General features: G+C 38.2%; 1 protein-coding gene across 2 annotated transcripts in view; it reads left to right on the top strand.

The window, feature by feature from the left end:
• The window catches only part of COL4A1 (collagen type IV alpha 1 chain), a 120,423-nt gene extending 114,344 nt beyond the window's left edge, over positions 1-6,079 (top strand). For both annotated transcript variants that reach the window (XM_053968639.1, XM_053968647.1), the window contains exons 50-52: positions 590-704; positions 1,343-1,515; positions 3,147-6,079. In XM_053968639.1, coding sequence (XP_053824614.1) covers positions 590-704; positions 1,343-1,515; positions 3,147-3,228 — 370 coding nt within the window. In that variant the 3' untranslated portion in view covers positions 3,229-6,079. The remainder of the gene's footprint in view (positions 1-589; positions 705-1,342; positions 1,516-3,146) is intronic.
• The last annotated feature ends 16,930 nt before the right edge of the window (positions 6,080-23,009 follow it).

Genomic DNA, 23,009 nt, shown 5'->3' with positions numbered 1-23,009 from the left:
GGAGAAACAGACCACAAATGTAAATAAAAAACACTTTCAAGGAAAATGCATGGGAAAGAGTCTGCATTAGATTAGATTAGCAGTGATTCCCATTGTAAGACATTTTCCAGAGAGATGGCTTTTTCTCTGGAAGTCAGGGCTAAGTTTAGGATGATGAATTGCTGTTACTTGTTTCTGATCACAGTAGACCGCTTTTAAGTGTTTGGCTATTTGCCCCCATGTTCATGACATTGAGCACTTTTAGAAACTTCAGTACAAACAGGACTAGAAAAAGAAAAATACATGTAAATGTATTTTACAGAGGTCTCTTGTTCTTTTCTCATAGGAAAGCTAATAGGAATAAGACTTAATAGTTGAATTCTCTCTTAGTAAGGAAGAAATTAGAAGTTTACAAAGCAAATTAGAAATTAACAAAAAAGAAAAAATGAACCAGTTGGCTGGTTTTTTTTAAATGAAACATTGTGATTTTCCTTTGGTTTTGAATGTGACAACATTTTGTATTTCAAGATTTCATAAAGAAAGTAGCTTCTGAATAAAGAACTATTAATCCTTAAGTGCACACAGGTCATTCATGTCTTGGTCCTTCTAGATGCTCTGTGTGTGAAGCTCCTGCTATGGTAATAGCTGTTCACAGTCAAACAATTCAAATACCACCCTGTCCTGAAGGCTGGAGTTCACTTTGGATTGGTTACTCCTTTGTTATGGTAAGTGCACTGAGACATACTCTGAGCTCAGGAAAGCATTTGTTTCAGGGTTTTGGTCTATAGAAATTTAGTATCTGACTGTCCCTTCAGGTTTTAGGAGGGCACCCTTTGTAGTGACTCCACCCTTTGTAGTGACTTCAAAAAGAATCTGATCATTTTCCCAGGCAAGAATTGGGCATAGTCTGAGACACAGCTGGATCCAGAGCTGTTAGCACTTGGCAGTGGGAGAGAGGCCACTGTGATGTGGAGTGGGAATTGAGTTAGCTATTCAGATAAAAGCCATACCAGACCTTATGCCTCCTGGGCCAAGAGCTAGCCCTGGCATGTTGCTTACACAGAGATAGCTTGAGTCCTGCTGCCTCTCCTGAAGGACTTCTGGGCATACAGCTGCCCCTGAAGCTGATATTGCTCATGTGCCATGCTGCTGTTGACTGAGAGAACCCAATGCCATCTCTGGAGTCTTCAACTCCGCCTTCTCGTTCCTCCTTGAGCTGAGCAACAAAACCGAGCAGCAGATGGACAGAACAGAGGACAGAGGGAGAGAAGTGTGAAGAAATATTTGTGTGAGAGAGTTCATTGAAGTTGTAGCAGAAGAGGTAAAGAGTCCCTCTCTGACCAATGCTTTTGCCTTTTGCTAGCACACCAGTGCTGGTGCGGAGGGCTCTGGCCAGGCCCTGGCATCCCCTGGTTCCTGCCTAGAGGAGTTCCGCAGCGCTCCCTTCATTGAATGCCATGGCCGGGGCACCTGCAATTACTATGCAAATGCTTACAGCTTCTGGCTTGCCACTATAGAAAGGAATGAGATGTTCAGGTAAGTTTGTGATTTATTTATCACTCTTTGAGACTCGGTTGAGCCTTATCACTGAATAAAAGAAGTATTTTTTGAGTGTAATACAGGTTCTAGTATTGGCTGTCCACCAGCACAGTTAATTTATGTAATTAATTATTTTTGTAACAGAAAGAAAAGAAAAATAGCAGCTTCCTGGGAAATTAATGAATGTGTCATCAGTTAGTGTTTGCAATGTGTCATTTGTACCATGTATTTTGCTTTTCAGAATCATCTAACAATGCTCACAATTCCACCGTGTTTCTGATTGTATTCACCAAGTGGTAACTGAGATAGGCTGACACACTGATAGAAATTAGATTAAAATATAACATTTCCTGTAAATGGACGTTAACATATAATAGAACTACTTGCAATTTGTACAGGTGTTAAACTAAATGAGTTGAAGAATTATTTACCTTTCCCTAATGTTAGAGGAAGTATGTTTGAGTAAAGTGCAGCTGGTGGTAATAGGCTTTTTTCTGGTCTCCTGCACATGAGTATTTTTCAACACAGGCTAATTTGCTCTATATGAATGTTACTAATATGTTAGCATATAGGTCAGTTCCCATGTCTGCATAGCTTAACTGGTCAGCAGACATTCCTCTGGAGTGCAGGTAATCACCCTCTTCCACCACAGTCCTGATGGCTGCTCCTCTTACCCTTCATCTTTTCATGTCTTCTAGATCTGTGAATGCTGCCTTGCCTGTCTCAGAACGAAACAAGTTGTTTAGCCAGTTTTCACTCTTTGTTTATCAGATAGCTGTCAGTGGAGTAGGTAGAAAAATTGAACACTGAGACTGAGTATCGCTGGGGCTGTGATAATCTCATCAATCAGAAAAACTACTACCACAACCACCCCACCGCTGGGGTAAGCCCTGGATCCCTAGGAAAGAGGAAAGCTGGTCAGAAGAAAATTTAGAGTGAGCACTACAGTTGTTTCCATTCCTCGAGTCCTACCCAGAGACTTCTCAACTTCACACGCTTTTCTGGCTGCAAACTATGCCTCAGATTAATAAAATAATCCCAGACTGGGGACCTGCCCTGCTATCAGAAATCACAAATACTCCTTAATTTCCTGTAAACTCATAATCTTTTTTAATGAAAAGCATTATAAATGCAAGCACACCTTTGTCTGAAAATTATTTATTTCTAGTTGCTAGGAGTAATTCCTTATAACAGGTTAGAGACTAAAGACTTTGGTTTTTGTTTCTGTATGACATCACGTAATTTCCTTTGCCAGCTTTTCATTTGTCTTTAAAGTCACAAGAGTTAGCAGAAACTCATAAACAGTCAAATTTCAGCTTCTTTGCCCAGTTTTATTTTATTACCTAAATTCTAGATTGTTTTCAAACTGCTGCTTTAACAGACGATGCTCTAGGTTAAGGAAGTGTTACGTCTCGTGAAAGAACTGAATTCTTCAGTAAGTGTGTGATGTTAAAACTAATCTTATGATAGTTTGTGACCAAACTTGGAAGTGATTACATACTGGAGAACTTAGGAACACCTTCTTGATTCAGCAGAGACTGGAAGGGAGACTTGCATTCCAAGCTGGTGTTGTCAGTTGTGAACCTGAAAATTGTTAATGGGTCTTTTAATATTTTTCCTTTCCATAGGAAACCGACTCCCTCAACCTTGAAAGCTGGGGATCTACGCTCAAATGTTAGCCGTTGTCAAGTCTGTATGAGAAGAACATAATGACTTTTGAATTTCAACTAATTTCACACAATATGGTGCTATTTGTTTAACAGCAATGAAGCCTAGACATATATCATATGTACCTCATTGTTGTCCAGTATGAAAACAGTAAAGTGCCTTTTAGGAACTTGCATAACTAACACACACTGCTTTACTGGCCCTGTCCTTGCTAAAGAAGAAAAGAGACAACAAAGATAAGCTTCAAATGTTGACATGCCAAATGGCACTTTTGATCAAAGTATATGTATTTTTTATATAAATGCAATGCACTGATAGAATAAAAAGTCAGCATTTATCCAGAAAAAAATGCAAAGGTGCTAGGAGGTATGCAGTTCTGCCTTATACTGTTTGACCCCCCTTTCTCATTCTTGTATTATATATTTAGATTCATTTTTCTTCCCCAGATAAGTTTGTTACTGTTATCTAAGTGTCTTAAAATCCCAGACTCTTGGGTATGTACTTATTGTTCTTGTACAAAAAAATACTAATGTAAAAAAGAGATTTGGGATTACAGACTGTGGTTAAGCAACATGTAACCATCTTTTCACAACATAGAGTGCCATCCTGCAAACTTTTGCTTCTGTTTGTAGCCTTTAGTGCTGTCAGTATTAATGGGTCTACATCTAGAAGACATTGACAAATTGGCTTCACAAATAGGCATGTAAGTGTTTCTGCTATGTTGGTACTATGCAGCTTCTTTGTCCAGTAGAACAAACTTTCCTGTGGAATAAAGAATGATCCAGCAATGGTCAAGAAAAAAAATATATATAAATATTTTAGTAATTTATATAGGTATCAACCATTAGGCAAATCAAGCTCTGAGTTTATAATTTCAAAAAGAAGCTTACAAAATTTTTCTTCTTTTCAGTGTCATGAATTAGGTGTTAAATGCCAAAATATGATGTGAAATGTTCATTTTACATAGCCATTTCAATGCTGAAGTTGCAGAGACTGAACCCAGGTTAATAGTTATTTGTGTTTATAATAGTAAATCCTGCTTTGAGCTTATAGTCTTTATTCTGTATTTAATATTTTTCAGGGTTTTAAACACTACTCACACACTGAATGACTTGATTTTTAAAAGTATAAGGCCTTAATTTTGTTAATATTGTGCCAAAAAAATTCTTCAAAGTGGCCTCAGAAATATTTCTAAAGAATTTCTATGCAATTATACCATTGTTTGAGCACATCTGTGTCCAAAAATGTTTTATGGACTATTACCATGCAAATATCAAAAGATTTTTGCAAATGCCAAGGCCTTTGTGTAATTTCTTACATGTGTATTTCTTAAAAATTCAAGTTTGTAATAAAACTATTTGTATAAAAAAAAAAAAAAAACAGAAGAAGGAAGAAGTTTCTACTAATTTGTTATTAGCATTCATTTACAGCAATTAATTAATTTTTAATAAGCCACCAATAAATGCACAAGCTTTATGCAATCATAGATTATTTTTGTTTTGCACATCTTGCAGATGTACAAAGCATCTTCTAAAGGGGGAAACAGGGCACTGTACTGACACCTCTGTTGTTATCTTGTAAGCAATGAAACTGATAGATGAAACATGAGAAACTTATCACTGAAATGTATTTGATATGAACACATTACAAAAATCTGCTAACTTCATCTCAGCTCATGGGAATCAATCAAATGATGCACAATTTTCACTTTTCCTTTGAATTTTTCATGCACAAACAGAACTGAATTATACAGGATAAAAATTAAATTATGTCATATAACTTTGCTTTTAAGTGGGCAAGGTGAATCTTGGCTTTGGTTGAAGAGGAAATGGGCCATGCTATCGTTTTCCATGGCAAAAGCACATAATTTGCTAAAGTTTCATGTTGTTTTCCAAAATTTGTGAAGACACTGCAGCTGCTGCTGTTGTTTTGAACTTGGCTTTCACTTAAAATCCTTCAGGACATTCTCTGACCAAATGGATGAAGGCTCCTGCATAGAAATTGGCCATTTCAGTTAACAATGATTCATAACTCTCATGGAAGTTCTGACACTTGATAATCTTATTTATAAGATTATTTATAAGTCCTCATGAAAGTTCTTTTCTACTCTATAAAATAAAACAGTCTGATTATGCCGGAGCAGCCTCATGCAGGGTTTTCTCAAGGACACTTGATATCCAGAAGAGGAGAAGACTATAAGGTGGTATAAGACTATAAGGTACCTTGTGGTATCTAGGAAAAATTATTCAAAAATTGAGTCTTCACTGACTCAGAGCATCCAAACTGCTGCTCACACTCTACATTTTATCTCCTGGTCAGCTAGGGATTTAATTTGCTATGGTCAAATTATCTTAGAACTGCCAGACAGTTTGGTTTATAAAGGTTGTCATGTATGTTTAAATCAGCTTGGTGTGTATGAACCCTTGTCTTCTCAATTGGGAGCATTTGGAAACAAGGTCCTTTGAAAATTTTTGAAAACTGCTTGAACTGTAGTTTGATGTCTTCCTTATCTAATAGTAATTATTTATTCTATAAGCTCCAGCTCATATAATGACTTAAACCATTCTCATGCTAAAGATGCTATTTCTTCTTACATCAGTCACTAAACTTTTTGGTGCTTATTGAATATCAGTCAGATCTCCTGAAAATGTGTGAATGCTAGATTTTGATGCCCTGGGTGAGGAAGAGCCCATGCTTTTAAAAACCTCTTAAGTACCCCATATTCAGGCATTTATGGCCAGTGTTGTGGCTACAATAAAGTTCATCGTGTGAAAAGGAAACTGCTAACTCATCAGTTATTCATCTTGCAGAAACTTCAATTTCAGGAGAAAATTTTTGAGTGCAGTACTTGAAGAGTCGCTGTCATGTTCCAAATAAATACATTTCTAAAACAGCAGGTGGTGCCCTTGCTCTCTTTGTGGTAGCACTGAGACGGACAGCTTCACACAAACAAATACCTTGGTCTCTCATCTGCTAACATGACCCTATTGAATATATGACTATTTTCCCATGTCTGCATCTCTACTTTGACACATTCTAGTCACTGGCAATTTTCCTTTTGAAATAGGAATGGATCAGTTTTCAGTTAAAAAAAAATTCTATATATACTGCAAAATAATAATATAATATGATATAATTAAGTGATCCGATATATATTTTGAAGCAAATGATGTCTTAGCCTGTGTGTCTTTTCTGATAAATGTACATTCAGTTTATAAATATATCTCTTATCCATTTCATAGTGGTAACTTCCTTGATGAAATACTCTTTTTTCTATGTAACAGGACTCCTGAGAACAATATCCCCATACTAGGCTCCCAGAAAAGTGACTGTATTTTCAGACTGAAATTGTATAGCTGCATGACTTTTTGAGAATTCCTTTCCTATTTTCCATGTTTTATAAATCTGTAATAATCTGCACTAACTGCATACGGTGAAATGTAAACACAGAGCCAGGCTTGTGGATCTCAGAGCACTAAATAGAAAATACAGTACCTGGCACAAAGAAAGACCACTGACTAGTTGAAATGGCAGCTACCTCAGTACCTGCTTGTATCTCCATCCCTTACTCTGTAAAGGTGCTTGGCCATGCCTACACTGGGACTTCTGGGAGGAGACCAACAGCATTTTTTTCAGAGGTTGCAGTGGAGCTTATCTCTCTGCTGCTCACATCGTGGTGGCGATATGCTGCCCACTGCATTTCCACCTCTTCATATAGAAATTATCTTTCTTATGATCTTCACATTCTGAATTACATTACAGTGAGAACATGAAAGACGAGGGTGGATCTTTAAATGCGTATTTTGAGCTCAGACAAATGCTGAGACCAATGATGGATGGTCTTGGATATAATCATTATTAAGAAAAGAAGTGGCTACATGGAAGTGTTCAGCCTGTCAGTTTCAGAGGTAAGATGGTAGAGAGAGGGAAATAATTCCATCCATCCATTCCTAAAAGTATAGTATGAAATGGATAATAATTGTGAATTTGTAATATTGATTATGCTGCTATGGCATAATTATAAACAAAAAATAATACACAAACTTACTTTTAGCACTAACAGCTAAACAAGAAGCACATGATCTTTGTGAAAGATGTACTAACAAAACAACCTCAAAAAATTTTCCTGGAAGTATAATCTTTAAACCATTCTCTTTCTTCAGAGTGTCAGAAGAAAGTCCTTAAAAAAAATGCAGAGGGGAGTACATGGGTTTTGGCTATTCCCCTCTGGCAAACAATAAGCTTTTTGTGTTGCTTGAGGTGTTAATACCTGTGGGAGGATAAATCATTACTACTTCTCATAATAAACACAGGAATGCTTCTATTGTAAGATATTTTACCCAGTCAGGCTTACAGACACCACCTTCTCTCTTCAGCTCCCACTGTAAGAGGATGATACTCAGAGCTGAATACTCTTACTTACTTTTCAGTGTTGATTTTTAAAGGTACATTCCTTTCCAGCTTTTCATTGTCTTCAAACTAGAGAACAGAGTATAAACATTGAAAAGATTTTAAAATCTTTTACATATGTTAGAGAATTGCCTTTTTTTTCCCCCTCTGGCTGTATCCAGTCAGCTGTGTTTGTTATAATTGGTGTGCAGAGGACAGAAGACTTGACAGAGTGAAAGTTATAGATGGAACATGATCATTTGATGCTCTGTCAGCTCCTGTCTTGCCTAAGAAAACATGTTAGATTTCATGCAGAATTGTGGCAGGATTTATTTGTCATCTCAACCCCATAAAGTACGATTTTTCCTGTAGTAAATAAACATGTAAAATAGCTTGGGTAGGGGAGAAAGTCCTGGTCTAAAGAGCATTGATCAAACCTTTTTGTTATGCTTAGTGCACAGCTTTTAGACCAGTGTAACCCATGGTGTGTTTTTGCTAGAATGTTCCTCTCAGTCTTACACCAGAGCGCTCATTTCTCACCATTGTTTCCTGGAAGAGGTTCAAAGTGAAGAGTGCGAGAACATGCCCAGTGTTACCTTCTGCCAAAGCTTTTGTTATCTTTGTGGGCATAGTAGCTGGCAGTGGAAGATGTTCTCATCTTCCTATTTCCTCTAAATAATTATAGCGGTATTTTTTCCAGCCTAATTTTGGACATGAACCTGTTTGAGAGATGTGATCAAACAACAAAATCATAGGGACTTGAAATGCAGTCACATGAATCCTATGTCAAGAATTGCTTCTGTATACCACTTTCAATAAAGTATCTGGGATTCCCCACAGAAACACTGATTCCCAGGGCAGTCTCAGTACATATTGTTTTATGGTTATATTGGGATCCACCTCCTACTTCCCTGGCCTGGATGTGTTGCAGTGTCTTTGGGAACTCAGACCAGTAAGAAGGTGAGTACCAGACAGAAGTGAATGGAGACTGCTGGTAGCTCTCAACATCTGAAAACAAAATTGCCATTTGCTCTCATTTCCATGTTGACGGATTACAACTTTTTCACAGATTATTTTTTGCTACCTTTGATCAGTTTGGAACTGTCAACTGTCTCTGTTCAAAGCTAATACTATCCAGGCCTTTTGGCATTGTTCCTGAACTGAGGAAAGGACCTAGCCCAGGGCAATGAAAGATACACCCTGTCTAATTCTCAGTCTTTCTTTTCCCAATAATAAAAAAACAAAAAACAAAAAACAAAAAACATGTAGAAAAGAAAAGAAATCACAAAGAAACCCCCACTGCATTTCTCCTTCCCCTCTCTTCAAAGGCAAATCTTACTTCAGGAAAAGATGATGACCTCTTTAAAATAGGAAGGAAAAAAATGGAAATGGAAATTTGAAAAATTATTCCCTGTATTATATATTCACTTTATAAAAACAGCTACTCACAGTAAGAAAGACAATATCTGAAATACTATAATCACATATAGTTATGTGAGAATTTGAGGGATTCCCTGTAGAGATCGGGATTTCTCAGCAGAAAAGCTACTGAAGTTGTGAAGGCTGACTTGAATAAAAGTTTTCTGAATACAACTATATAAATTTGAAATAAAAGATTGTATTCAGATTGCAAAGATTACTGGGATTGCTTGTGGTGCAAACCAGAGGCACATTTCCTAGAGGTACTCATTGCAACTGGGAATCACAGGTACAAACAACTGGGACAATAGTTGGGAATCTGCTCAGGTGAGATGCTTTGGAGCTCCTGCAAAGTGGCACTTAAGAGAACTGACCTAAAAAATTGAGTAGGTCCTACTTGTGAAAGGGAAAGGTTGTCTTGAGAGGACATTTGTGATGAGGATCTGAAAGCAATAGCCAAGTGTGTGAACCACCACTATGAAAATTATGGCTCTTCCATGTAGCCTTGGTACCAAAGCATTTTTTGGGTAGTTTCTGTTCTCTCCTATTGTAATCAGAAAAATCTTGCCAACACAGGTATATTAATAACTATTTTGAAGAAGTAGTTTTTTTCTTAGAAACACACAGTAGAGAGGAAAATTTTTAAGTTTTTGTTTTTTTATCAAGCAAATTGTAAAGAGTCACAGAAAGAGAGAGAGGAAAAAAAAATGTAGTTGTTTGTTTGCTCTTGCAAGGCACTGAACATGACCTCTCAGGAATGTGTAGGAGAGGAAATGAAAAGCAGACGTGGGAAGCTGAAAAAGCAGTGCTTCTCCTCTATCATTAAGTATATAATAAGGTAGATTACATCAGTTGTTGTCCTAGTCTCCCTGGTGAACAGGTGTCATAGATACAGCACTGTCTAATCAAATATTAACTCATCATGTGGCAGCAGTGAAGAGGGAATGTGGAAGATCATCTACCTCCTTTCACATGTGGCCAAGTGTTCAGCACCAAGGTTCAGCAAAGGACATTCTTATCATTCCTATGGGTTCTTATGAATCTAATTTTATATAGTTGCATTGACTTGTGACAACTGATATTTTTCCTGAACAAAAATATGTTAGATACAAACATATGAATGTGACAAACTCAGACAAAAGTTATGTTTATGTACATTGTTATGCAATGAACCCACAGGAGCTTAGTACTTACTGTCTTCAACCTTTACCTAGAATAAACTGACATATAGGGTTTTTGTTTCATGTATTTCTAAGTTGTTTACAATTACAAATAAACACCATTTGTCCTGTGAAAGTGAGATATCTTGCAGTTAGTTAGACAGGAAGTCAGCTCTAAACTCCTGGACTAGGTCTGTCCCTGCTGGGTCACGGTCTCCCTGAGTGTCTGACACTCCTGAATGGTGATGAAAACTTGTTTAGTTTTTGATTATTCCACTGCACTTGCTAGACTTTTTAATGTATACAACTTTACATATACTCTAAAGTGTTGCAGTGGTTTTAAAATGACAGATGAATCAGATACGTGGGTATTGTACATAAGATATCAAATAACCTGAAGAAAGGTGCCTGATGAGAGTCACTTTCTGTCTTCTCAGTCACTTTCCTGAAGGAGGAAAAAACCAGTAACATGGTATGCAAAGAAGTGCCTCCAAAGCAAACTAATGGTAAGTGAAATGAGGCAAGGTATTTTTTCAGGAAATACAGCTTATCACTCACTTTCTTCTTCTTTGGGCTCCAGGAAGAGTCAGTATAAAAGGAGAAACAATCACTAGGAGATGTTATTCTGCACAAGCAGACATGCGGACTTTTACAAGTGTCCTCTTTGATCCATCCTAGCTGTCCTTTTTCCAAGAAGCCTAAAACTGCTTCATCGAGTTTCAAGGAGGGGCTTAGAAACTCCTGCTATTTAATAGAGAAAGAACGTAGTAAACTGCATGCAAATTGACCTTAAAAAATCAGCCAGGGGAGTCTATTGTAATCATCAAAAAAGGGAGATTTGGAGCTATTTTTTCAAAGAGAATGTAGGTACAAAAAATGTTAAGTGTTAAGGCCTGGCAAGTTTGCATAGCTAGTTGGTGGGATTGACTGGGCTGGCGGGACTGGAAGACTAAAATGGTTCTAAGTACTAATACGGTGGGGGGTGTGTGGAGTGAGCAGCTTAATGGTGCTTCATTTCCATCTGGGCCCAAACCAGCACACCATCCCAAGCTGTGCTATCACTTACCACAAAGAAATGCACAGCTCTTCTCCATATCTGTAGTTTCTTTTTACCAGATACTACCCTTCTATGTTCAGGTAAGATTCTTATTATGGATTATATCTCTAAATATATATATTAAAATAATAAATATAATGCATAACACATTAAATCAACAGTTATTTTATATATATTTTACCTCTAAGGCCTATCAACCCATCATCTGTACTACTTGTCACAAACATTATTGAAATTCATCTCACACAAGGATGAACCTAATCTGTAATAAGTAAGAAGTCTTGCTCAGTTGTTTTTAATTATTTATTGAAGGTGGAAGATGTGCCAAGAGCTGGAGAGCTCTAGGTGCAAATGGGAGCTCTGGCTCAGCTCCACCTTGAAGGGAGGTACAGGTGCAGGCCGCTCCCTCTCCAACCTGTTTGCTTTTGGGAAGAAGCCCTGCACAAAAAAAAAAGGGGGCAGACAATCTGGTCATGAGCTCTGGCCTATTCATGATGTGGGCAGTCAGTGCATTAAGACTGATGATACATTGTGGGGTAAATTTTCTCTGTGGCTGGGATATGACCAAGGTCCTTGACTTAAAAACACCACACCTGCACTACCCTGCAAATACTGGTGTTACCCTACTCTGTTTCTGCTCAAGTCAGTGTTAGTTCATGGGGAAAAGATGGTGAGTCTTAAACACGTTGTGATGTATTTTAAAAGAGGCAATCAAAACAAGCACTGCTGGGCCACCTGTTGATGATAAAGCCTTGTCAATTTATTTGAGATTAATTGAAAATGTCTCTGTGGGTTCTGTATTGTATCACCTTCAATATCTTTCAGACACCCTAATGTGACAGAGGCAGTGAGAGGAAGCAATCTTCTTGAACTCTCACTTCTGGAAAGGAGACCAGTAAAGGCTTGTCATCAGCTTCTATTGACACAAAATATTTTAGCAAGCACTTGCCATTTCAACTATTGTGGGGAAAACAAAGTAGTCATCTGCCTCGTCTAGGAATTTTCATAGCTCATGAGACTAATAGGTCCTGTCAGGTAGCTGGAAAGCTTTTTCATTAAGCATAGCTCACAGCCTTTTTGCAGTTGGTATTGAAAGGACAGGCCTTATGCTACCCAGAACATGCTACATATTTTAATAACTTCCTAGAATCACTCACCTTTCGAAAGAGGCACAGCACTGTGCTGCAAAGCACAGAAAGAACAGCAGCGAGTCTACAGGATTCATAATCTCTGTACAATTTGGGCAGAAGTGCAATACTTTCACTGAAAGGCATTGAGATCAGGCTCTGGTATGATCTTAGTGAACTTGTTATCCTTACTTTTATGTCATCTTCAGCATGTGCTGTGACTTGATCTAAATTTCATTTTTTTTTTTAAATAGCCATGTTATTGGTGGGTCATAGAGGGTTTGTTACAGAAGAAAAGAAACACAGAATAGAAATAGTCTCTTGTTTTTGTAAGAAGTAAAGGCTTATTACCAACAGAGATTCTACTCCAATAAACTTGTACTGATGGGACAGGTTTAAGCACTTAATCCTTTTTCTGCTCCTGTTATAACAATTCCTAGAATATGGCAATGCTAACAGGATGTTTTTCATAGAGATTAAAAAGGATTATTCATTTTAGTGACTCATCCCTAGCCAGTCCATTGTTGAAAGCTCTGGTTGATTGTACAAACAGTGTGTTTTCCTGATGAAACGAAAGCAAACTGAAGAGACCTGGTCATTTTCAGCCACCATCTATTCCGACCTTTGTTTGCTGTATGTTATCAGTATAACAGTTAAAAATCCCAGCAAAGTCTAGTTCTCTTCACGTGTTAGCCCAAACATCTGTTTCTCCCTGTCCTCTACCTCTACAGGCTATTCAGAGACAAACACCAACACAACAAGTAGTGTCCACTCTGTTTTGTTTCAGAGTGGTGTAACCTCTGTGTGTCAGTATTAGGGACACATACTCATCTGGTCCTGCTTAGAAATTCTGGGAACAATAGGTCTGAGAAAATTTTCTGCAACAAAAGAAATTCTCTTTTGACAAGGTAAAAGGTACAGCTGGGTGGAAGCACAAGAGCAAGTAAAATGCTTCACAACAAAGACACAAAAATATCTTACTATTTTATGGAAAGGCAGGAATTGTGCTGCTGAGTAAGGCTCTCAACTCTCATCTTTCTCTGCTATATATAGACAAAGTCTGTCCCTTTTATAATGGCAAACTATAAACTTCTGGTTGAATTCATTTTGTGTCCTTTTAGTCTGCTTGAAAAAAGATTTAAATAGTGAGAACAAACAACAAAAGCCTTTACCTTAAAAAAATACGGCCTAGCTTGGAATATGTCTTTTAACATTAACTTTCCTGGTGCAATTGAAGAGCTTCTTACTTTATCTCCAGGGGGTTATCTGCAAAAAGCTTCTCACTGAATTTTTTTTTCCCCATATGTGGGGAAGTGATTTGCTTTCTAAGAACTACTTTTAATCTTTCAGTTTTTTAGATCTTCTTCTAGCTTGTTACTTACTACTTTATGGTCAAGAATTGCAAGAAATCTTTTGAAGTATAACAAATGCATACATTCAAGATAGCTTTTTGGGTTATGTTCTCTAAATAATTACTTAGTAACAAAAGTAATTTTCTTACACTGTTAACAAACTGGACTTCAATTAAACATCATGAAGCAAAAGTTGCCTGGAAGAATGATTTTCCAGTGAAATAGGAAATATATGTTCTCTTGACATCATTGACATGACACATACTGCCATCTGGGGTGTTCTGAGAAAGCACCTGGCTTGTTTCCTTACCTGCTGCTCTTTCCCAGTGGCCACATCAAAATGTCCTACAAATGGAAAAATGTCATCAAATGTCAGCCTTTCAACTTTATCTAATGCCATTTGCTCCAGGCTTTTGCAATCTGATTGATCATCCCCGTGTCTTGCAGGCAGAGGGAGCTGAAGCAAAGATGCCCAGGAACCATAGGCTGGGAGTAGAGCTGGGGCCCAAATTCTTCACACAGTGCCTACTCTGAGGCCATGCCCGCAGGCACTGCTGTTTTTGTGTCCACAGTTCCTGCCAATTGCTGCCAGTACTTTACAGCTGTATAAAACCATTACTTCTGAACTCTTCACAGAATCACCGAATGGTTGGGGTTGGAAGGGACCTCTGGAGATCACCCAGTCCAAAAGCAGACTCACTGAGAGCAAGCTGTCCAGGATTGCGTCCAGGTGGGTTTTGAATATCTCCAGAGAAGAAGAATCCACAAGCTCTCTGAGCAGCCTGTTAAAGCATCTTAAGAGACCATAAGATAATACCACATCTATAGAATATTTTGTGCTGCAGTACTTACCCCAAATCAATCATACCTAATATTAAATTCACCTTTTCTGCTCCACTTTCTTTCTCTGTGCCTAGGTAATTGAATACTAGTGAAGTGCCTAATCTGACATGTTATTAGATATGTGTCTATGTGTAGGTCACTAAGAGTACATTAGGAATGCAGTGACATTTGTCATTCAAACTATCACATCGACCAAGCCACTGTGAGTGTTAATGATTTTACAACTGACTGCGCTCTGTTATGTCTCAGGTTGGCATATTGCCAAAGAGTGATTTTTTTTTTTTTTTAATAAAAAAAAAAATTCCCTTTTCTTTCCACATTGGTATCCTCTTACATGGTATTATAGTCCTTAGATACTTTCAGAGGAATGTGAAGACACATTGAGTAAGAAACAAAAAAAGAGGTTTAATTGCAATCTACTCCCTGTCCTATATTTTATTTCTTTGTGGCAGATGGCTGAGGTTCCTATTACACTGTTCAGTCTTCCAGGGACTGGAAAGAAGGTATTTCATTGCCCTCACGAACTCAAGGGGGTTTGTATTATAGTGAAGTAGCAAGAAGTTATTCCAATTGGTGCAGTTGCCAGGAAGCCCACAATATATATCTTTATAATGAATCTGGCTTCTTCTTACTGTAGGCTGATGCAAGAATGGTAAACTGTATTAAAAATCAATATCATTTAGTAATGTATGATGGAGAGAACAAGCAGGATTTTTCTAGAATTTAGAAATAGATTGTCTATTAACTACTGCTGATGGCTTAATCTCCTCTTCATTCTGTGAACATTAGGATATGAGGCCAGCCGGGGTTTATGAGATACTTCCAAAGCATCGTTATTCCGGCTAGAAATGCTATCCACTGTGAAGTCAAATCCCCACAGTGGAGGGAAGCTGCTGAGTCTTTGCACTCTGCCAGAGCACAGGCGCTACCCTGATCGAGTGTAGCCCAGCTGGAGCCACAGCTATGACAGGCACTGAGCAGAGATGTGGCAGCCTGGAAACTCTGTCCTTAGTCTTGATGTTCATTGCTGCTATAAAAAGACTTCAGTCAATTATAAATTTTGTCAGAACATTCTAATATGGATGGAAGGAGAAGGTCACTTTGAAAATAGCTCATATTTATTTGTCTGTCAATGCTCATAAGAAATTATACACATACACCAGATGCTAGACTGGCTGTGCCCTTTGTTCATAACTCTGGCAATTAAAACAAAACAAAGAATGTCCAAGTGGTATAGTTTTAATATTCCCAAAGATTAGCAACTAATCCCAAACCATAATGAATTTTCCATCAGCACGACTTGTAGGCCACTGTCACTATAAATCTAGTCTAATAAAGTTTGTTACCCAGAGGAATGCTCATGGAGTGCAGAAGAGAACAGAAGCCAGGGTCAGTGATGGAAAAAGTAAAAATAATAAAACATTGCCTGGAAGGTACTGCATTAACAATCAGTAGATAACAAAACACTTAACTAATACTCATATACTCCACAAGGAAAATACCTTTAAGGAGGTAAGCACCCATCATCTTTTCCATTTACATCACTTTCTGTTCCATTCCATCTTAATAATACCAAGTCTTTGCGTCATTAGTAGAGCCTTGGTTTTATCATGAGTGTTCTTTGAATGACTGCTAGGCGTGTTGGGTGAAGAGACTGGGACTTCTGCTTAAGTAACGTAATTCTGGACAAAATGGTTCCAAGTCAGTAATGCTCTACAAAGACAAAGATGTGTGAGGAGAGACACATCCTTCTTGTCAAAATGGGAAAAAAACTACTCTGGTCCCAGCATGCCTTTGCTGAGTATGTCATAGGAACACTACCAGTGTACCATGAAGTTCTAAAAACTCAGTCCTAAATTGCTCTTTGTGACCCACAGACACCTGAGGCCATGGCCTATGGAAGTATGAAGTTCTGGTGCAGATTAAATATCTTAAGACCAAAACTGTAAACCAGAAGCCTTCTCTTCAGAAGCTGGGGAAGTACTTGGGATTACCTTAAACTCAGTTGTGACTAAAAACTGACATGACACCATGACCTGAGGGAATTTCTGAAATGGCATGAAAAACATATCCATGTGAACAAACATTTGACACTGACTCCTGCAATGTTGCAGTCTGGATGGGTGGACAATCAGAACAGTAATGAACCAGTTGGATGGTCAGGCTCAGAGTCTCAGGGTCAGGGGATCATTTTTCTGCCTGGAGCCGGGCAGGCTCCATCCTTGGGGTATTATGAAACCTGGCTGGGCAAAGCCCTGAGCAACCTGGTCTGACCTCCCTGCTGGCCCTGCTGTGGTGCATGAGGCATCTCCTGTGGTCCCTTCCAACACAAACTACTTTATGATTCCATTATTCTAATCAACAATATTAGATGTAGGACCATGAAGAGTATTATTCCTGTTGTGATGCTATTGCTATTCCCATCTAAACATGCACTGGTGGTAAATCCTGGCTGGGGACAGTCACCTAGATCCCCTGTGTCTTGACCACTGACATAAATCAACCTACACTTTACTGACTCAAAAGTATTTAAATATAGCAGACATTTTTGCTCATTTTTTACTCAGAATAGCAGATTTGTCAACAGTATATTTCACTGCTTTTTCTCCAATATAGATTAAGAGTTCTATCCTTTTTTCTGTTACTGTTTACAGTTCATCACCAATATCCTGTGATGGACCTGAGATTTGGAGAGGTTTTTTTTTTTTTTTTCCAATTTGTTCTTTTTTTTAAGAGCTCTGTGATAGTTTTGAATTCTAGTGGTCATTCACTGTGACTGGTGACATTTCCTGGTCATTCACTGATGGCTGGTCATTGATTCCTTTCATTTTTTGTTTCTCTCCTTCCTTTGTAAAGTTAAAACCTATGGTAACTGACTTTTAATTTTTTTTTTCTCAGATCTAAATCTTTGTTTTGAGGAATTAATTATTTCTCTACATCTTTTTCTTTAAAATCCATTGCATTTCTTATGGTTTCTCAATCACAGTGCTTTATTTAGCATCCAAGAACTAGTTCTTAAGCATTTCCTCATGTGCTTTTTAAGAGCATTTCTTGCTCTATATATACATTCCAGGCTAAAATATTGCCAATTAGTTTAAACATTAAAAAAATTGCTATTTGAAGCTTGATAAAATGTAACACTGATTAGTAGCAGTACTGCGGTCAAATATATTTAACCCGATCATGATCATTGATAGACAGGCAAGCATAAATATTCTAAATCTGCAGTAAATATTTGCTTGTCCAGCAAAACGAGCTCTAACATGGCAACTCTCTTATTGTCATGTTCTATGGATGTTTTAGGGTCTCTGTAGTTATCTTAGCTAGCTCTTCTCCCAAATGTAGCCACTAGCGCATTTTCAGACTCCCATGAAAAGTATCTAATGTCACTTATTTGTTGCCACCACCTAAAAAAGTCAGGCTCTTTCTGTAAAAGTTCCTAAATCTATTTCCTGTAATATAGATAAAACATAAGCAAGGTGAACTCCAGAGATCCCTTCCAACCTCAGCATGCTATTAGTACATGTGATTTCTCCTGCTGTACCTTCAGTATGTTCTTCTGTGCTCACTTCTTCCAATTTTTTTAACATCTACCCTATAATTTTTATATGCTTCTCACTGAATACTTTATGAATAGGACACAAAATCCTGTATACTTCAAGGACTCTTGAATCTCGACAGCATCACAGAAAGGGGATTCAGGCTCAGAAGCAATATCTGATATCTTAGCCAGTGGGATCCATAGATCACAATGCTTTAGATCACAATGCTGGTGCCACAGCCTTCTGGATCCGTAATTACCAAGACACCTTCCTTGTTAGCTGTCAAAGCTCTGGTTTCTAATAGGGCAGGACCATGGCAAGAGTAATTCAAACACACACAGGAATGGAGAATACACCCTACTCTGAAAAGTAAAAATATTCCATGAAGATCTTCAAGGTTCATCTCACCCTTCTAGGATCCCCTTGGTTTGAATAGTGATGTTGCACAATTTGTAGTTCCTTCCTGATTTTCTTTTTCTTACAGAACTGGGGTCCAGATTACAAAACCCAGGACTTCTTCCCTCACCAACTTCCTATGAAAAACATTGAGAGACAGTAGCCATTTTTCCTGTATGGAGACATGCTGTGCTCTGATAGCCCAGGATGTCTCTGCTACACACTTGAGCCATCCCTTTCCCACTGGAATATCAAAAGTCTTTACTAGTGTCCATCTTCACCTTGAAAAAGAGAGAACCTACAAAGCAGAGCTACCTGACTTGAATTACTTTGAGCACTTGTGAATCCAGCCAGTTGGAAAGGATAATGAATTAAATTTATGAAAAAATCATGTATTTAATGCTATTTATGAAATTTATGTATTTAATGAAATAAATCCAGCTTGGTAGAAAATGGTCCTAGGTAATAAAATGCTGATTAGAAGAGACAGGATGGTCACACCCAATACAAACCCGCACTAAAATTATACTGATAAATGCTGGAGTGTTCCCTCTGGCTTCTTTGAGAGACACTGGCATGGTTGCAGCATGAAAACCAGATCTCCATGTCACAGTGAAACTGCGGCTATGTGTAGAAAGAGCTTATTTAAAACCAAAGATTAGTTGAACATGACTATATGATGTTTGAACATGACTATAACCATGTAGTGAGCTCAAAATTGCTTCGTATTCACAGTGTGGGTTGAAGGCAATATGGGGAAGTGGGGGATGCTTAGGCTTAAATTAGCTCTGAGTTTACTCTTCACGCCAAATCCATTCTACTTGAATGGCAGTCTTTAGTCCTTAGGAAGCAGGCTGAAAGTGTGCAAGAACCATATGAATAAGGCTGCTCTTTAGATTAGTTAATAGGCTGGTTATAAATATCTCTCTGACATCATGTAGTCATTGTCACTTCTGTTACCCTTAGCTGGGAAAAGAAAGCATTGGGAGTGATTTTTTTCCAGGTACTTTCCTTCGAGCCAGCTGAAGCCAGTTCAGCTACAGGCAGGCTGGACATGAAGTCAAAAAGCCTTTGTCAAGCCCTTGGCTCTGATGGGGGAGTGAGGAGCAAGCAGGTTATTTCTGAACTTGAGCAGCTAGCCTGAGTTTGTTAGATCCCTTCTATGTGCAGCCTGGGCACTCCTGAAATGTCTGTCACAGGACATAAACATTTATGACTTCTTTAATGCCAAGTCCTTGGGCTCAGAACCAGTTAAGGTTAAATGCATACCTGCTATTCTTCGCTATTGTAGCTTAAACCAAAATCAGTGTGCTTAGCTATTCAGTAGTCTGTTGCTTCATGTTTTTAATGGGTGTAGGACAGTCATGCCTGTCTTACTGGTTCACAACACTGTGCAGACAGTCTCAGTTTCTGTGTGAAAGAGTGCACAGGGACACCCACATTTTCAGAAGTGCCACTGTGTGACTTCTGTTGAAGTGAAGCAAAAAACCCCTTCACAAAGAAAAAAAAAAAAAACAACAAAAAAAACCCCACTGGAATAAGGGAGAGCTGGATGAGGCTCCCATCATCTGGCTGATTCTTAGACTTTGGGTGTAGCTCCCTGGTCCACATGCTTGTCTTTCTCACTCGATCCTTCGTCCTGGTTTCACTCCTCTGCTTCACTTCTCACTTCTGCAATACACAATTATGTCACACAGGTCCACTGTAAATTAGTTATATGTAGTTATATGACTGATTAAATCAATAAGCAGCAGCCTTTTTTTGAATAGAGATTATAGTTTTTCTCATGGGTCTTGAGACTTTGCTAAGGAAATAGCTTTGCTTAGTAGAAGTGTTTTGCAGCCAGTTTCAAACAACAGGAAAACTCTTGAGATAGTTGTAAGATCTTAAGAAGCCCTCTTTGCCTTTCTGTTTACATTGGTATATTCACACACACAGAATTATTGCTGAGAGGTTGTTTGGTTATGGTTCTTAATCTTTTTGCCAGAATTCTTTTCTTCCTGACATGTTTGGTAGTGAGGTAAACTTCAATAATATAACATCAGTGATTTTACCTACAGTAAATGCCTTCTATTCTTCTCTTCTGAGAGTCTTTAGACTGTAACCCTACCCTTCAGAACTGAGTTATGATCACGTCACTCTCTCAAGGAGGACAAGTCAGGTTGCAGTGCTCACTAGATTAACCAAACATAAAACATGAATACAACAGATCACAATCACAATAAATAAACACCCTTGAGAAGCAAGAGTTCCAATTTAGCAGAACAACAACAAATTAGCTTGTTATGAATAACATTTGCAATAACTTCACAAGTGAAGCTGCCATTCTGTTCTGCTAACTACATAAGACACAAAGTCACAAGGTGCAAGTCCCAAATGCTAGGAAAAGGGAATAAAATTCATACCTTCACATCAGGGCTGATTAGAAATAATAACTATTGCATCTCAATTTGTGCTTGTTTTAACCTGCTATTGCTCAGTTGAAGGTCCTTTCCACTGATGACAGTTTTGTAAGATAAATCTTGCAGGTGATGAGCTACTTTCAAAATGCATATAAGAACTCTGCAGACTAGTAAGAGGGGGAACCTATTCAAGGATGATTTTATGGGTCTTTTCCAAACTAAATGATTCTGTACTTCTATAAGAAGTTGAAAACTGTAATCTTGCAAACACACCAATGATCTTTTGATTTCAAATGAGAGCTGTGATGTGATTATTTTTTTTCATGTGCATATGCATGTGCAAGGTTAGGTCTGAAGCATGGAGCTTTTTGCATGATTTAAAAAAGAAAAAGGGAAAAAACTCTGGTGAAAGAACAGAGGAAGTAATGCCTTTCTAGGCTTTACTGACCATGTGTCTTTCTATTTCAACTATGTATATGAGTTAGTAATTTTTAAAGTGTATATATATATATATATAGTGGAAAGGAGCTCAGAGTTGCAAAACCACATAAGAAAGAATACTTTTTTTTATCAGGTGAGATAGAACAGTGAGAGAAGTGTGGTCTAGTGCTGAGAAGAAGCCAGAAGGCAAGACAACAGCAAAACTTTGTCTCTGCTGATTTTAGGGTGGGCAGGTAAAGCGACATGTTTTGAAATTAAGATGTAACAGCTGTTACATGAAAAATCCTAAGCAAAGACACATGCAAGACAGTGGTCAACAACATATTCATCTCCCAGTTCCTCTCATTGTGATTTACTTCAGAGAGCATAGTTCAGAAAAAATTAATATTTGCCCTGATTTGGGATGGCATTATTATGTAGTGAAAGCCACATCTTTGTATCGACAGCAAAATATCTGTCTAGAGGCCAGACCTCACCACAATTTCTACATCTGTGGGCTTTGACCCCAGCCTAGTCAATGAGACTGAGACCATGCCCTGATACCATGCACACCTGTGCAGACTTTGTTTATTCTTGATGGACCTATTCTTGAAGGACATACAGAAACTGGGAGGACTAAGGTTTTCTGAGATATGACAAAAAGGAAGGGTAAGAAAAACTCATTTAAGCAGCAGCATGTCATGGTCTAGCTAGGAAATATGCAGAGACAACAAGGAAAGCAATTAGATCCACAGACATATAGTCAAGATGACCTTAGCATTTGAGTTCAAATTTAGGGATGGAGAGCATCTCACACAAAAGTGGTAGGTGGGAGTCAATTTGAGTCTAAGGTGCCCAAATTGCAGTTATGTTATGTGGGTGTCACCCATGGGGCACTAGTCTAAGCTGCCACTGCTGTCAACAGATGTTTAGTCAATGGGATCCAAAGAGAAATACAGCAGACACGTTGCTTGGGGCATGATTCTGCAGTCTAAATATAGACCTCTAATGCCAATAGAGATGTCCTAGGCTGTGCCATCTGGCCTACAGCTGCCTCTCCTGACACTGGCAGGACAAGCAGGTCCGTATTATATCTGCCAGTCTTAGGTGCATGCACCTCGAAAGGATGCTGGACACTTTTGTCCAAAAGTACATATGAAGTAGTTGAATTGAGTCTTAGTTTGAGTCTTTAGCTGAAAAGAGTCTTGACACTGTTTTAGAATGAGCCTCTAGGATGCTCTCTTGGGTCTTCTAAATTTAGGTGTTTTATTTTCCACATAGATGTTAGTTTATATTTCCCATATAGGTGCTAGTTCCAAGTTAGAGAGTATTGCTTCCCTCACAGGTGTACCTTTAAACAGGCTCCCAGTGAAGGTGAGCCATGTAATCTGAAAATGGTACTCGAGCTGGTCCTAGGGGATAACTGCTGGTTCTCTCTGACATACTTTTTTTTTTTTTTAATTAGCTATAAAGGGAGGTAAGCCTCAGTAACTTGCACTTTAATATATGACTTCTAAATATCTAAAACCATGTAAAGCAAAACCCAGAGTAGGGTACTGGTTCCAGAAGAACTGACAAAATTTAGGTCTGGTCAAGTGAAGAAAAAACATATTTTCTCTGAAATTCTTGGTGCAACTTTATCTGAATGATTTCATACTGGTATGAACACTTTTATTCCAGGATCATTTTCCAATTTTGCTTGTGAGGAGACTGGTG

The sequence above is a fragment of the Vidua chalybeata genome, chromosome 2, assembly GCF_026979565.1.
Source record: "Vidua chalybeata isolate OUT-0048 chromosome 2, bVidCha1 merged haplotype, whole genome shotgun sequence".
In the NCBI taxonomy this organism is placed as follows: domain Eukaryota; kingdom Metazoa; phylum Chordata; class Aves; order Passeriformes; family Viduidae; genus Vidua; species Vidua chalybeata.
The sequence above is the reverse complement of the archived record's forward strand: the minus strand, read 5'-3'. Positions and strand labels throughout refer to the sequence as shown.